Here is an 18,341-nt window from a genome sequence, read left to right as displayed (position 1 = left end):
TAAACGATGTTCATGGATTTATTGCATTGCTTCACAACCGGTTTCAAGATGATGACCTAATTGCAGAATGTGAAACCACCTTAAAAACGATGAAACAAGGTAACAGGCCTCTAAAGAAATTTGTATGGGATTTTCGAAGAGTTGCTGGTAATCTTAGACATTGGCCAGACCGCATCCTCCTCCATTATTTCAAAGAGGCAATCGATCAAAAAATCAGAAAAGCCTGCTCCACCAGAGGAATCCCAGAACAACTAAATGACTGGTACAACGTGTCCGTAGCTCTGGACAGAGAATTCAACCCCCGCCAAAGCCAATCAACAAGTACAATCCACAGCGGCTGCCTACAAGACCTTCCCTCTTAAAACCTACCACACCCTCCACCTTTCAATCTTCAACAATAATTAAATGCTACTGTTGTGGAAAACTAGGACACCGGGCTTCAGCTTGCCTGGCCCCAACACCACTCCCACAGTATCACCCACCAACTGCTACCCGAACACGCAGACCCCCTCGAAAGAATCCGAATACCAGTTGCTTTGCAAGATAAGCCGTAGACACCCCCCTCCCTACTGAAGTATCCACTGACCTTCCGTCAGCTGATTCACCTCCTGACGACTCAAATGAAGCGGAAAACGACCCAATGGTGAGTGCACCCATTCCTCCTTTTGCTATCAAAGTAAACTTAATAATTCCAGGGGGAGGGGCCAAAAAGACTTAGAGGCTATTGTGGACACATGATGCACCAGATGCCTAATTTCAACCTCTACAGTTGCCCAACTGCGTATAAAAACATTTCCCTTGAAACACCCAACTAAATTCCACCAAGTAGATGGAACCTTAACTGGTGGCATTCCAGCGACCCAAATCACGCAAATGGTTCGCTTAGAAATTGGAGACCATCATGAACTTATAAGATTCATAGTAATTCTTAAGATGTCAGAATCTGTCATCCTGGGTTTAGCTTGGTTGGACAAATGGGAACCCACAATCAAATGGGAGGATGGATTCAGGAAAATTATATGGGCTTTGGAACCCATACACCCAGTTCCCCCCACCGAAAAAAACCTTATCCAGAATGACCACCAGAGGGAACCAATAGCCACAATATCCAATCCACCTCATAATGAACCTCGCATCCCTAAAGCATACATGGATTTATCAGAAGTTTTTAGCGAGGATGAATGTAACCTCCTACCCCCCCCCCCCCGGACAAACTGATTGCGCAATTGAATTGCACCCGGGGGCAAAATTACCTAAATCCAAAATGTATTCAATGACGCCAGCCGAAATGTCAGAACTAAGGAAATACATTGACACTAACCTAGCCAAGGGGTTCATTGAACCAGCAAAATCACCTGTAGCTGTGCCCGTGCTATTTAAACAAAAGAAAGATGGTTTGCTTAGATTGTGTATTGATTTCAAAAATATCAATGCAATTTGCATACAGAACACATACCCATTACCACTAATGCATGATTTGTTGAACCACTTAGCAAAAGGCAAAATTTTCACCAGATTGGATTTAAGGGAAGCCTATTACCGAGTCCGCATCAAAGAAGGTGATGAATGGAAAACGGCTTTCAACTGCCCCTTGGGCAGTTTCCAATATCGTGTCATGCCTTTTGGACTCCAGGGAGCTCCAACGGTTTTCACACAACTAATTAATGAAACCCTGCACCCCCATCTCTACAATGGGGTTCTTGTCTACTTAGATGACATTCTTATCTACACGGACAATATCGAACAATACATCAAATTAGTCAGACAAGTCCTTAAAAAACTCCTAGCGGCCAAGCTATATGTGAAACTTTCCAAATGCGAATTCCATAAGGAATCTCTAGACTACCTAGGTTACCGGGTATCAAACAAAGGTATTGAAATGGACCCAGAAAAAGTGAAAGCGGTGTTGGATTGGCAACCGCCACGCACACATAAACAGCTTCAAAGTTTCCTGGGATTCGCAAATTTTTACCGCAAATTCATTCCTTCTTTCGCAGAAGTAGCTCTACCATTAACAGAATTGCTAAAAACTGGGCCATCACCCGCCAAACCCAAACCTAACCGACCCCTACCTTGGACAATGGACTGCCAACGGTCCTTTGAACACCTAAAACGCCTATTCTCGATGGAAGCAATTCTTCAACACCCGGATCCAAATAAACCTTTTGTGGTCCAAGCTGATGCAAATGATGTAGCGGTAGCGGCTGTCTTATTACAACGGAATACCGACAACAATCTTATGCCCTGCGCGTACATTTCTAAAAAACTGACAGACACTGAATGCAGATGGGCAGTTTGGGAAAAGGAAGCCTTTGCAGTGCGGTGGGCACTCCTCTCCTAGAAACACTTCCTTGAAGGGGGGAAGGAACCACTCGAGGTGTGGACGGACCACAAAAACCTCGAATACTTAAAAACCCCTCGAAAACTTTCTCCCAAACAAGTTCGATGGGCTCAGTTTTTCAAACGGTTCCATTTCACCCTCAAATACATTCCAGGCGACCAAAATCTCCTGGCTGACGCCCTATCTAGGAAACCGCAATTTGACAGCCAACGCGAAGAGGTAGTACATGCGATGATTCCCGATAGCGAACCAGCCAGCCTAGCACTTAGTCGACCGCGATCACGCCGTGGTGCTAACATCCCACCAAATAAACTACTAGCGGAATTAAAATCAGCACTTGCTGACGATGCTTGGTTTAAAGAAAACTTGCCGGACCTCACCTTAAAGGATGGACTACCCTGGAAAGGAATCAAGATTTACGTACCCGTCGTTATGCCGCTGGCTATACTACAGAGAAGCCACGACTCTCGCCTAGGAGGTCACTTTGGGTTTTTGAAAACTCTCCACTTAGCTAGAAAACAATTCTGGTGACCAAAAATGAAATCAGATGTCGAAGAGTATGTGCGGAGCTGTGCCACCTGCGCCACCATGAAATCCAGACCAGGGAAACCCCCCAGACTTCTACAAATCGTGGCTGAACCCACGAGACCCTGGGAGGAGATTGACATGGATTTCATTGTTAAACTCCCTCCTAATGGGGGAAATACGGTGATATGGACTGTAGTGGATTTGTTCTCTAAACAGGCCCACTTCACTGCGTGCAGCGGATTGCCATCGGCAAGAAAATTAGCAAAGCTCTTCATGAAACACATCTACAGACTACATGGGGTTCCTAAAAGGATAATATCCAACAGGGGTGTTCAATTCACTGCCAAGTGAAGTTCATCTCAAGGACTTAGTTCTGGGTTCCATCCTGAGACCAATGGTACGGCTGAGAAATTGAACTCAATGGTGGAACAATACATACGGTGTTATGTAAATTACCAACAAGAGAACTGGCCGGATTTGTTGGCATTTGCAGAGGTCACATATAATAATGCTGTACACAGCAGCACGGGGTTAACTCCTTTTCAGATAACCACCGGCATGGACTTCGTTCCAATGCCTGAACTCCCTGTGCAACCCCCCACTTCCGTTTCCCTAACGGACTGGATGAATTCGTTGAAAAAAGGGTGGGAAAATAAAAAAAAGGCCTTAGCTGTAACAGCTCAAAAATATAAAGGCCAAGCTGACAAACACCGTTCCCTTCAACCCCCTTTTCGCAATGGGGATAAAGTCTTTTTATCTACTAAGTATCTGAGGTTGAGAATACCAAGCAAAAAATTCGGTCCAAAATTTTTGGGCCCTTTCCCCATTGTAAAGATTATTAATCCCGTTACCGTCCAACTCAAACTCCCTCGAACGTTGGGGAAAATACACCCCGTATTCCATAGCAGCTTATTAAAACCTGCTAGACAATCTGGACTGAGACCTCTACCTCCCCCCCCCCCCTTGATAATCCAAGGTGAAACCCACTATGAGATCAAGAAAATCCTTGACTCTAGACTATACAGAGGTCAATTACAATATTTAGTCCACTGGAAGGGATATCCTTAATCAGAATCTACTTGGGTCAAAAGTTGGAAAGTAAACACTGACAATTTGATTAAACAATTTCACGACACTTTCCCTGATAAACCTAAAAAACCTCTTGGGCGGGGAAGCGGGGGGGTAGAAGGGAAGTGCGGACCACCGACACTCTTCTTTATTAATTCTTTGTTTTCTTTCCTAGGATATAGCTTCTTTTGCAAGGGGGGACGCCTGTCAGGCCTGGAAACCATACTAGGCCGTAGGTTTCCAGACGCTGCCACATTTCTCCCCTGAGGGGAAGAAGGGGGGTTGAGGGGTATGGTAACATTCTTCAAGCGGTCAAGGTCGGATTGTGTTCACATCAGCAGAAGGAATGGCAAGAAGAGGTTTCGAATAAAGTGGAAGGACGTTGGACCATGTGACCGGCAAAGGGGTTGGGGGGTTGGGACTCTTGGGGTTTGTATAACTGGGAAAAGAATCCGGAAGTTTCAGTTTTGGAATTTCACTCATCGTGTGCCAGTTTTCTTATGCTAGTAAAGAACTTTGAAAGACAATGGCTTCGGAGTTTTTTTTTATGCAGAAGAGGTTTTTCTGGAACCCTGTCATAAGGCAGAGAACCGGTTGTTAACTTATTTGAATCCCACTACTGGATAGCCTGGATTTCGTTACATTCAATATCATGTAAACGTTTTTCCCCCTATTTATTTTTATATATATATATATATATATATATATATATATATATATATATATATATATATATATATATATATATATATATATATATATTATATATATATATATATATATATATATATATATATATATATATATATATATATATACATATATATATATATATATATATATATATACACACACACACACATATACATATACATATACACATACATACATATATATATAATTATTATTATTACCGTATTTTTCAGTGTATAAGATGCACTCCCCCCCCAAAAAAAGTGGGTGGAAATGTCTGTGTGTCTTATACAGTGAATGTTGCCAAAACCCCACCCTCCCCACCAGCTCCCATCCTTTGGCCTCTGCCTCCCAGCAATTTATCTCCTTGCAACAAACAGCCTGGGCAGCTTCAGCACAGCCTGATTTAGCACAAGCAGCTGATTGGCAGTTGGATTGGCCTCCTGGAATACCACCTATCAGCTGTTCCAGACTGCAGGGATTGCCACCACCCATTGCCGCAGTCCATTGCTGCTGCCACTTATCGCCACCTCAGTGCGTCCCATTTTTGACCTTCATGCACCCCACGAACTGGATATGCCAGTTCTTGGCCCGTTCTAGGCGGTGGGGATAGGCAGCGGAGGCAGCGATCCCCACCGCCTGGAATGGGCCAAAAACGGGATGCGCGGAGGCTGAAAATGGGGCATACGGAGCCATTGATAGGTGGCAGCAGCGATTGGTGGTGACGGGCGGTGGTGCTCCCTGCAGCCTGGAACAGCTGATAGGCGGTATTCCGGGAGGCCGATCCAACTGCCAATCAGCTGCTTGTGCTAAATCAGGCTGTGCTGAAGCTGACCAGGCTGTTTGCTGCAAGGAGGTAAATTGCTGGGAGACAGAGGTAGAGGCAAGATTGTTTTCCCCTTGTTTTCCTCCTCAAAAGTTAGCTGCGTCTTATACTTCAGAGCATCTTATAGTCCGAAAAATACGGTACTCTACATAATCGTAACTTTACAGTACTTAAACTAGCTTAAACTGTTCATTTTAATGCAAAGTAAGGAAGTTTGGAGATCTTTGTAAACTTTGCAAAGGAGAAATTATTTCTTTCTGTTTTTTTTATATTCGGATACTGAGATTACTTAATATTTTTGAAATGTGGACATGCTTATAATTTAGAGTGGAGAAGTAGAACTTTTGGAATACTGCATATTGGAGCTTATCCTTTAATAAAGGAGAAATTATCTATCTTTGTCATATTAAACTTGGGTTTTCTTTTCTTTTGTTTACATTAGGATATTGGGAGCATTTTATGCCTTTCTGGGATTTTGTTTATAGTCGAGATGCGGAATGTTGAGTTTTACGTATGGTAATTAATATTAAAATCTAAATTCTTTTGCTGGAAACTGCAATGAAGAAGGCATTACTTATTTGATTTGCCTATTGTTAAGAGATCAGTTATGAAGAATTTTATATTTGTTATCTAAGAGGAGATTATGGGATTTTTATACTGGCCATGATGAGGATGGAAAGTCATTTTCTTAAGGGGCTTTTCTACTTTTCTTTTTCTTGCATTTTTCCTCTTTTTTTTCTAGTTTGTGTTATCCTTTACTATTAATAAACTTTAATAAAAATTACTATTCAAAACTTTTTTATATTTTTTAAAAGAAACAAAAATCCTAGGAAACAAATATATATAACCCTGGGAAGAACGCAGATGAGCAACTTGGAATAAGGAGTGATTTAGAATAAAAACATATTAAAAGGTGGGGAAAGCCATAGCATGGAAATACACCAAGAAGAATGGCAAAGTGAGGAATATTGATTCAAAATTTTGCTTTAAAGTTTTGGTTTTTTTTGCAGGAAGACCTATCTCTGTTATTAATTATCTCTTAACAGGTGAGTAACTAGAGAGCAGCTATGGTCTTCATCTTTGCTGAAATCACCATTTATATTAATAATACAATACTTTCAACTGTTCACCCAATATCAAAAAATAAAATAGAAAAGGTAATTGACGCTTGTAAGTAAAGACAAGGTAAATGATGAAAAGTATCTGTATTGCTTACCATGCTTGCATTTTAATACATATATATTTGAATAGAATTCTGACAAAATGCAGCTTTTCTAATATAAACTAATGTAAGTAATACTATTCTTGTGCAACAATACCTGGGTTTCTGTTTTCCAACTTTTCAAGTACACACACACAAAAATAATTACAAAATGTGCAAAACTTTTGAGATGTTCAGTTCTCTTCATCAGACAAAAAAGTGAAAAAAAACCTGATTTGACTTAAAGCAGTGATGGCGAAGGTCGCGGGGAAACAGCACACACTCCCTCATCAGGGCCGCGCTCTGGAAAAGCCGAATTTTTGGGTTCTAGTGTGCATGTGTGGCTGACGATCAGCTGGCCGGCACACATCTGCACACAGGTTTCTGGCACTGCCACGCATGCGAAGGACAGCTGATTGTCGCACGCGCATGCGCGCCAAAAGCCCAGAAGACAAACAGGCAAGGCCGCGCATGCCAGGCAACATGGCTTCATGTGCCATTTTTGGCACGCATGCCACAGGTTCACCATCATGGACTTAAAGTGATAAAATCTTCATGGATATGAATTTAAATTAAATATATTTGCAAGTCTTCTAATCCCTTCCACCGTTCGTTTTTATTTTTACCATGCAGACCTCATGACCTTTTGTCTGGTAAAAAAATATTAAAAACCTCAAAAGTCTGTGTTTCTTCTGGCAAATTTAGAACATTCCAGAAAGTAAACACTTCTGATTCTTCTTTCCCTTCCAGATACAAATGAACCTATCTTTCCAACCATATTTATTACCTCATCTTCTTAAAAACAAAAACTACTCATATAGGTGGAGATTCTAGGTGGCAAGAATGGCAGGCAGCACTGTAGCAAGCAGCAAAAGCAGCAAATGCCCAGTGAGCCCAAACATAGACTCGTAGGGGAGGCCCACGGAGACTGATTCAATAGAGACCGCATGTGAGTTGGGAAGTATCCTGGGGAATCCCTCTGTGATAGGATAGATTTCTAAGGGAGACAGTAGGTGGTGGAGAGACCTGAGAGTAAATATGTGTGTGTGTGTTTATTACCCACTTTCTTGAGTGATATTTGGAAGGCAGGGAAATGATTGGAATACCATCTTGCCAGTCAGTGGGAGGCTGGCTAGGGTGAGATAGTTGGTTGGGAAATGGATTAATGGCTTAAGGGTCCAGGCAGTATAAGAATGAAAGCTAAAGCGCTGTGGGGGCTTGCCTCTACCCCTGGACTGATAGGAGGATGATTGGCTCATATGAATGGAGGAAGGGATCCAGAGTCAGAGGAACCAGGAGGCCAGAGTTGGGGGGAAATGTATACTCTGGGGAAGTGGTGGGATTCAAATAATTTAACAACCGGTTCTCTGCCCTAATGATTTGTTCCAACAACCAGTTCACCAAACGGCTCAGAAAGTTAACAACCGGTTCTCCCGAAGGGGTGCGAACTGGCTGAATCCCACCACTGCTCTGCGGGTCTGGGACAAAGCAGTACATTCAGATGGTGATGGGCATGGGACATTTTGATGAGAGGCAAAGGGTTATTACTGGGGAAGATGCCCCTGAGTTTTGGTACCAGTGGTGTGTTCTGGTCCTCTTTGCTGAGGCCCAGACCCTGGTCAAAAGACCCACAGAGATCCAGAATTTCATCTCCTGCTGCTTAATTCCAGGTCAGTCAATAATAAAGCTCCCCTTACTTGTGACCTTATTAGGGAGGAGCAAGATGACCTGGATTATCAAGACATGACTGGGCCAAAAGGTGTGGGCTAAAAGGTGCCTGGCAAGTTTTAAGGTGTGGCACAAGCCTAGATTCCAGGGCCGGGGAGAGGGAGGTAGCAGTTGTCATTCAAGACTCTGTTGATGCTGTTCCACAAGTTGCTGGTTGTGAGACCCTGTTCTGAAGATAGACTCACATGATCAGCTAGGAATGTTGCTGTTGTACCAGGCTCCTTGATGTGTATCATCTCAGGGTTAGTAGTTTATGGTCTCAGGGGACTTCATTTTGCCATTCCTGAAACTCCTCTCAGAAGCAGCTTAGAATTTCATGGCTACTATTGTCCTATCCTGACTTGGAACACTGGACATGGCTTTTTTGTTGGCTCAGTAGTAATGTGATTTGAGAGTAGAGTTTTCCTTGTCCATCCTGTCATGGTAAGATCATGTCCTGGTGACCTTGATATTTTCCTATGCTGCCCCCTTCTGCAAAGAGGCCCAACTTATTTGATTGGTCTGCCTCCAGCAGCTAAGGGACCTGGTGAAATTTTAAAGGGAGTCTGGGGTTGTTCCTGAGGTTCTGACTGCCAAGGTTTATCATTTTTGGTCCTGGATGAAGTTGAATTGTCACAGATGGAGCAGTGTGTAATCTGGGTGTCATCCTGGACTCAAGACTCCTGGTCTAGAAGCAGGTGGCGGTCATGGCTAGGAAGAATTTTGCTCAACTTAAACCTAACCTAACCCTTTCCTGGATATAGAAGCCCTTCAGTCACTCACACCCTGGTCATCTCTTGTATAGGCTACTTCAATGCGCTCTACTTAAGGCTATCCTTGAAGAGTATCTGGAAGTTGCAACTGGTGAAGAATGTGATAATGTGATCAATCCTGAGTGCCTCTAGGATTGCACATATAACATCTCTGCTACGTGCTGTATTGGGTCCCATTTTGCTTCCGAGTCCAATTCAAGGTGTTAGTTATCATCTTTAAAACCCTTATCTGAGAAACTGTTTCATCCCAATTATGTTGTCATGTCTCATCCTATCAGGCAGGGAGGGTCGAAGAGTGTTAGGCAACCCTGGGGATGATTAGTGTTGTGAGGCAGTTCTCTCCACTATCACGTTTTAATTTTTAATACTATATAACCCTATGTTTTAATTTTCTTTTTTTATCTTTGTTTTTATTAATGCTTTTATATTTTGTGACATGTTTGTACTGTAAACCACCCAGAATCAGTTAGGTGAGATGGGTATTACAGAAATGTGATGAATTAAATAAGTAAATGAATAAATAATCAAACTGGAGGAAAAAATCAAACTGGAGGAAAATATATATATATATATATATGTACAATTAATACAATTAAGGACATTTAGCATATACAAATAGTATTAATTAAATCTCCCAGTTACACATTTCCTTTAGTAGCAGAATATCACAGTTCAATTTATTTACAGAAATAAACTTCAAAAGAAGTGCTATTTAATATGGTTGTCATTTTTTGATTTATTAATTAAAAATAATCCAAACCCAAATAATACAGGTTTAAAATATGTATAGTTTCATTTATATTATAATAAAATACAGAATATGCTCAAACTCTGAAGGAATTTAAAAAATAAAACGGTGAAATTTATGTTTCTTTAATTATCTGAATAACTATTAATAATGACTAGAAATGCATATTTAAGTTTCAAACATATTCATGCACCAAATCTTAGGTTACCTAGCATCTATTCCCCCCCGCAATAACCTTATTTTGCTCCAGAGGCAAATGTAAATAACTAAATTTAGCTAATAATTACATTTCCCTTTTCTGCTAAATGTGTTTGAATACATTGATTTTTTTTTCTAACTAAACATGTCACTGGGAAATTAACATTAATGTTTAAAAAGCTAACAGTGCACCAATTTTAAGAACATCTGAGATAGATTTGTATTTTTCTCACCTGCATTGTGCTTTGCTAAATATTTGTCTTTGTACTGCTTCTTTTTCTTTCCAAACCAAGTACAGCTTGCCTGCTGCTCTTGTTTAGTCTTCTCCATAGCAATACAAGCTACTCGCCTTGCAAGTGAACAGGAAACAACTATCAGCTGTACATTAAAGGTGACCTATTTTAATATTATTAATTCAGAAAATAATATCCCCTCCCTCTTTTTATTGGTAGACAGATTAAAATATTTTCAAGGTTTCAAATGGAAATTTTAAATGAGTATTCTAAAAGTACAGAGCCCCTCTTATGTAGCAGCCACTCAGGAGACTATAAAATTAGCTGCAGTGGTTGAGAACTTTGTAGGATAGCAATAACACTGTAATAGTTCCTGTTTTTTAGTCATCAAAGAGGACAGGTCATAATGGAATGTTATTTAGTTCTCAAGACTTCTGTCATGGCCAAAAACTGACAGACACGAAGAGAAATAGAGAAAGAGAAAGTGACAATATCATACAGACATTCTCTCTATATAAGGGCATGGCATCAATTAAGCTTCATTTGACCTCAGTTGAATTATCATCAGGTACTGATCAAATTGAATTCAGGAAATATATCTACAAGGTAGGTATGTTTGCTTTTACAAATAATCAGGGTATAAATCAGAGACCAGGGAGGTAACTGAATTTGTGTATATTCATCGCTTCCACTAGTATTCTAATGGACTTCCTGGCAAACTGAATGATCAACTGTGTAACCATGAAATCACTTTTAATAAGCTAAGGTGACAGATTTCCCAGCCATTATAGAAGAAGGCTATCAAAATAGAATCAAGATCCAGCGTGATTTATATTGAATAATGCAGTTCTTCTGAAACCAAGCAGTTATGACCTAGAAATGGTCTAAGATCAGTGTAATATAGCTAAAGGTAAAATTTTCCCTTGTCCAATTGTGTCCGACTCTAAGGGGCAATGCTCATTTCTGTTTCTTAGCCAGTATTGTCCAAAGATGTTTCTGTGGTCATGTGACCAGCATGACATCACACCACAATGCAGGGCATGTGGTAAAACATGAAATGCTATTACCTTCCCACTGAAGTAGTACCTATTTATTTACTTGCATCTGCATGCTTTTGAATTGCTAGGTGGGCCAGCATAATACAGCCCATTTTACTATCTCATTTTTTGAGGCATTTTTTGATAACACAGTTTATTGCCTCTTTAGAGTTAGCGGATTCATTTCAGGTTGCCAAGATAGTAAGGGAATTATTGTGTTGCAGACAATCTGTTTAATACAAACCTAGTAATTGTTGGGTTTTTCTTTCTCCAGAAAACAAAATTTAAAAATGACTTTAGCTATTGATACTGTGGCAGCACCCTCTTCATTGACTTTTATAAGATACTATAACTCAATATAACTAAAGACTCTGAAGTATTAAGAAAGGAAACTAAAATACCAGAACTGTATATTTCAGGCCAAATTAAAAGCAATGTAACTTCTTTAAAGTCCATTTTAATGATAGTGATTGCAATGCAACAAATGCCAACTTTTTGCATAAAAAATAATATGTTGTTTGGAACAGTTTCCTACTTTTCTAAACCATCTATAATCTCTTATAATCTACCTTAGCAAATCAACTTGGGGACAGGAAGAATATTTTTCAACTATCGTGAGCTGGCTGTTTTTACTATGATAGTATCCAGGCAGAAATATTCTTGTACCATTTATTTCAATCATTTTAATCTTGCTTTATGTTGTATGTTAAGACATAAGTGGAAACAGTGCAAATAAAAATTCACCAACACAAGAAGATTAAGAGAGATATTTGATAGGTATTGTCAATATATTCTGTGAGACTGAAGTTGTTTCAGGAATAATAGTTAAATTGAAAGAAGTTAATACACTTGCAAATGGCAGTTACAATGTCATATACAAGCAAACCTTGTTTAGTGACTTGTTTAGCGACTGTTCAAAGTTACAACAGCACTGAATAAGAACACTTATAGACAATCCTCTTAGTGGCCATCCTTGTAGTCACATGGTTGCAATTCAGGCACCTGGCAATTAGCTTACAATTATTACAATTACAGTGTCCCGTGGTCATGTGAATGCCATTTGTGACCTTACTGTCAATCTCTGACAAGGAAAGTCAATGGGGAAGCCAGCAAATTGTAAATGGTGATCACATAGCCATGCCTAACAACCACATAGGATTCACCTAATGATGGCAATTGCAACTGCCACAACTGCTGTTGTAAATCAGTGCAGTCATGTGATATCACATTTTAAGACTGTGTTGCTTAGTGATGAATTGCCAATTCCAATTATCTTTGTTAAGTGAGATCTAACAGTACAGTCTATCCAGAATCAATGTGGTATTCATATTGGATTTTATGAAAGATTAGATTAAAAATATCTTATCAACTGGGCTATGGGACAGCAATAGCAGGATCATCTTCTTGCTTCCTTATTATTTTAGGTATTTTTTGATAAGGCTGATATTTTTTTTCTTTATTTACACAGAAGTTTTCATTTCTACCTCCTCTTGTTAGAGGCTGGATAAATATGATTTTTTACTTAAGAAAACTGCCAGCTAAATTTCTATAGCAAGTGACCTAATGAATACTTTATACTACTTTATTACAAATATGTTATGTGTTTTCAGTAATAGTCTAGTCAATCAAGTTACCTAATTCAAGAATTCTTTTTAGCAACCAACAATACAAATGCTTAAAATATGAAATACTGACAAATTCAATTATTAAAAATTTAAGAAAACTACTTTCATGTTTATCAATTGCCAAACAACATACCATTCCTGAAGCTCAGGAGAAGGAATGAGGCCTGCAGTTCCATTTTTTGAATTCTCAAGTTTACCCTGCCACCAATTGTGATCATCTTTGCTAATAATCTGGATAATATCACCAACTCTAAATCTGATGCCAGCTTCCTTGCAGGGAATAAGATCATCCTTTGCTGGATCATATTCAAATTGTGCTCTTACATATATCTAAAAACAATATTAAGAGACAGAAATTATAAAGTTAATATGTTAGAATTTTAGATGTAATAGTTTCCAAATATAGATTTAAATTTTCCATTGGTTTCTTTTATAAGCAGCCTTTAAAATAGAATTGCAGAAGATTTGCGGCATTGTCTGAGAGAGATGTGTGGCTATAATTGAAATCATATATACAGCCAATATTCTGTCACATTTCAAGAAAATTCTGTCTTCCCCAGTTATAGATTTATAAAGCAGAACCGGCAGTATTTGAGAGGTTTTCACAATAATCTAGGTGAAGCTTTTGGGGGAGAAATGCAGGGAGAAAGAAGCAGAGAGATCTGTTGTCTGAACTAACTTCTATTCATGCACTAATAAACCTCACACACTTCCACACTAAATTCAACGAAGCGGACAATTTCACACATATTAATAGACCAAGATCTAAAAATTACTTAGATTAGCAATTACACTGCATTTTTTGGAACATAATGCTAAATATGAATAAAAATATTTAAATCTACACATTAAATATAATTTTATTGGTCACATTACTGTTTCACCTCAGTGCCTCATTTATAAAAATGGAGAAATATTAACCAAAATACAGGAATAATAGAAAAAGTACAATTAAAGGATTATAGAATAATTTGTGCACTAATTATATAAGAATTATGTTCATATGAACAATTAGGGGTGATCTTTTGCTTGCAAAAAGCAAGGATTGTAGAAGTATGACTCTAAATTGTGAGAAGTGGTTTGTCCAAATATATTGAGCTCCCTCAATGTATCATCCGATGCCAGGACAGCAAATGTTGAATTACATCTAGCTAGTAAAAAGTGGCTGTCAAATTGTTGCTTAATCTCAACTGGAAAGAGAAATAAGATATATCTACAATTAATAGTTATAATGGAAAGCTGGGGTTCAATTTTATGAATCATCATTCTTGGGATACTTGCTTCATATACTTGCTTCATTTTAAACGACATATATTCAGTTACTAATAACATTTTTAAAACCCAGCTCACAAGCTATACACAGTACTACTTGGCAACTGTATAATCTCTCAGAATAAATGATTTTTAAAATGTATATCACTGAGCTGACCTTGGGTAATCTTAAAAAGCTAAGCAGGATTAGCTTTTCTAAAATTAATATTTTATTTTATTTACATTATAGTAAATTGATATTTAATATAAGATTAATATTTGGAGATATCTAGGAATATCATGGCTATTGACGTCTTGGAAGTTGAAAAAATATCTTGGAGGAAAATAAAACTAGAGTATTTGTAATGTCACATGAATCTTTATGCACTAGGGAATCATTTACATTTGTTTATTTTTGGGGGTACATTTATTTTGCTTAGTAATAATATATGAAACATTTCATATTTTAGTTCATTGCATGAACTAAATTAATTCCATCAAAGCATATTACAATTGGTTTACTTACAATGTTAAATGATGTTTTGGAATGATTATTGCTCTATGAACAAACATGAGAGATATAGATTCACATACTTTGCTTTTTCTGTGTGGCTGAGTTAGGGTTTTATTGCACTTTCAAGGAAACCTAAACTGGTTTTATTTATAAAATCCAGGGTCATGATTTAAAACAAGAAAGAAAACTCATTTAATATTCATGTTAAAAAGCAATTTTATCTCTGTAACTTAATTTGTATGAAGCTTGAGTTATATTAAGTTCTATTAATGTGGTTACAGATAAAATATGTAATTTTTGTATTAAGATACAACCCAATTAAGTTTTTCATAAATTTTTATCTAACATCCATTTAGTGTTATCACACATGTTCAAGAAAATCTGAAATCTAGAGGCCCATTGGTTGTACAAATATAGAGAAGATATGGCTGCAATTGTTTTTTTTTTTTCTTTAAATATAAACAGCCCTTCTGTTTGCAGTTAAATTCCAGATCTTTTGAAAAATCTGGGGAAAGCTCTAGGGAATCCTTAGTTGGGAGAAGGTGGGGCAGATCCATTGAACCAACTGACATAAAGGGTTTTGATTTCCACTGTTTATTTTTTAAATTTGCAATTTTACATTATAGTATCAATGATTAAAGTGTATATTTGGGTTAAAGATACTCTATAACAATAATGGACGATTGCTTCTATTTTATTAAAAAAAACCCTAATTTTAAAAAACTCTTATGGGAGTCCAATAATAAATAAAGCATAGCACCGGATGTGCCTTCCTACTTGCTTTTCATTCTGCAAGAAACAAAAACCAAAAATGTATTTCCCCAGCCTCTGTGTTTATGTGAAAGTACTATAAGAGAATCCCCACAACTGTTTCATTTAAAAAAGGCTGCTTTCATGTCCTTTTTAATTTTTGTAATTAATTAAATTTAATACATTTAATTATACATCATTTGCACTTTCAGCCTGATCATATATTACAAAGTCATTTGTAATGATCTTATTTGAAGAGCAATCCTGCTCTCATCAGGGCAATAAAGCTACTAGAAAGCAACAATTATATATAATAGGTTTATTAAGACAAATATATGCACAATACATGATTCTTGGATAAGATCTAATGCTGAGGAATAACATGACAAAATAGCAAATCAAAATCATAAAATCGAATCTAATGAAATCTGATGAGAATGCTGATGCTGACAGACAACATGAAAGTAAATGGAGAAGCTGTTAGTAAGAAAAAACAACTTAGTATCATAGGAGTATCATATGATAAATAGTGTGTGTATTGATCTGACATATGAATAAAACACAAAATGATACAAGCTGTAAAATCTGAATGAGCACATAATGGGATAAAAAAATTGAAATGGTAAGGAGAAAATGGTGTGAAGCAACTAAGTTATGAAAGCCTTTATGGAGAATAGCTATTCACCTGTCGTCCTTTCGGTTGTGTTGTTGATGGCAAGTCCTGCAGAATAAAGTCAACCCAGGAATAGTAATTTTTCATCTTACTTTGAAAATAGGTAACAGTTTTAATGTCAAAGCTATTTTAGAGACATTAACAATAATCATCTTCAGAAAATGTCAAACCCAGATTGTTTAGCAGCAAGCTGAAGCAGATAAAATTTAAGCAGATAGAAAGTGTGCTTTTAATAAAGAATTCATCATCTTCAACACAAAAATTCCTTAAACAAAGGAAAATACTTTTAATATTCAAACTGTATTCTTGATGGGGCATTCATATTGATCAACATTGTAATTACAAATTGAAGCTAATATATTTATTTAAACTCTTGTAAGATTACATGACTAAAATATATTTCTAACTGTATCCATTTTAGTATTTTTATCAAAATGCAATTGCAATATTTTGAACAGTTTTTGAACTTCTCCAGAAGTTTTTAAAATGTTTAGTTAAGTGTTGACAGCAGAAATAAAAAGAATTTTTTTGAGGCAACATTTTTCTACAGATATTTTTTAACATTTTACCATGTGTGTTCACAGAAAAAGTAAACAGCAGCAATATCAACAATGTTTACTAATATCTTTTTGCCTGAACATATGGTAAAAAGAACAGCACTTTGTGTTAAAGATGTGATGTTAATAGCTTGCTTATAAATGCAGTTTAAAGACAGTTTCTTTAGCTTTTCATATCCAGGCAAGGCTCATATTTCACAAAATATGTGCACGTACCACAATAGCAGGGGACACACCAATTCGTTAACTCAGATAGCGGAAACCAATGTGGTAATCTAGAGAACTTTAATAATAACAATAGTAATAATGATGATGATGACTAGGTCTTGAAGGCCTCAAATATCTGCTTTACAAATGTTTTGCTTAAAAACACAAACAAAAGTTCAAAATGGAAATTATTCTGTTTGCTTAACTTTGCTTATCAGGATAAGAATAACAAGAAGCATATTTCAAGATGATTAAAATGTTTACCTGATGGTTGAATGCAACTCATTAAAGGGATTTTGATTAGAAAATTATATTACTGAATAAACCATTGAATAAGAAAAAATAGGGAATTCTAAGTATTCTTCATTTTATTAATAGAACACAATTTTCCACTGAACATGTAAAAAGAATGGTACATAAGCACCAACAAGACTGTAATACTCTCTGTCTGGAACTGGTCTTACCGAAATAGAATTGTTAATGCTGCTATGGCCATTAGCTGGGGACTGTCTGGATGTAGAGGGGGAATCTCTCTGAAATAAGACACAAGGTTCATTATCACAAAACACTACACAAAAATATTTTAATAAACAAATATTGATAGGTTTAAAACCACTTTTGCCTTATTCTTCTTAAGAAATAATCATATTTTAACTCGCACAATATTCCTAAGAAGTCTATTTTGACATAATTTGCATGGTCAGTGAAACTGCTTATTTATTAGCTCTGTTTTCTCTTAGTAGCAGAAACATTTCATTTTGATGATCATTTCTTCTGAAATGATTGCTTATATAATGAAGAAAGGTACAAAAATCTCACTGGCCTAATTATCATATAATGCAAAATCAGGTTTGTTAAACCACATTCAAACATTATAGGCTTTAGATGCCTCAGTTAAAGACAATTTTATTTATTCCTAGGATACATCTTTTTCAGAAATAACATGTGAACTAAGTTAGCATTTTAACATTTGGTAGTGGGAAAGTAGTATATATTCCTTTTTTTAAAAATAGTATTAACAATATAATTTTTTAAATACTTCTATGGCTTTGCTATACACACACACACACACACCCCTTTGTAAGAACCTATTAGCTTCACTTGAATACTTTTGCAGCAAATAATTTGCATTATGAAAAATAAAGAATATAGAATAATTTTGCACTACAATATTTGAAATTAGTACTATTTTTAAAATTTATTTTTATTCCTTTAATATACGAAAGAGAAAAAGACAAAGAAAAATGAGGAAAAATCAAAAAAAGGCAGCAAGAACCTTTTTGTTTTACAGAAAGAAAATTAATTGATCTAATTTTTAAACACATTAGTAAACCTTGAGCATAATATTTATCAGTATGTCTTCACTTTCTATGTATGAGCTGTCTATTAAATTTATTAAGAAATTTCTTAT

General features: G+C 36.9%; 1 protein-coding gene across 1 annotated transcript in view; it reads right to left on the bottom strand.

Annotated features, from left to right (window-relative positions):
* CASK (calcium/calmodulin dependent serine protein kinase) overlaps nt 1-18,341 on the bottom strand; it is a 257,401-nt gene that overhangs the window by 31,587 nt on the left and 207,473 nt on the right. Inside the window, exons 18-21 of the mRNA XM_058186228.1 lie at nt 17,395-17,463; nt 16,179-16,214; nt 13,112-13,308; nt 10,317-10,432 (exon numbers count right to left, since the gene is read on the bottom strand). Coding sequence (XP_058042211.1) covers nt 10,317-10,432; nt 13,112-13,308; nt 16,179-16,214; nt 17,395-17,463 — 418 coding nt within the window. The remainder of the gene's footprint in view (nt 1-10,316; nt 10,433-13,111; nt 13,309-16,178; nt 16,215-17,394; nt 17,464-18,341) is intronic.

Source organism: Ahaetulla prasina, chromosome 5 (assembly GCF_028640845.1).
Source record: "Ahaetulla prasina isolate Xishuangbanna chromosome 5, ASM2864084v1, whole genome shotgun sequence".
NCBI classification, from domain to species: Eukaryota; Metazoa; Chordata; class Lepidosauria; order Squamata; family Colubridae; genus Ahaetulla; species Ahaetulla prasina.
This window is presented reverse-complemented; position numbering and strand designations above follow the sequence as displayed.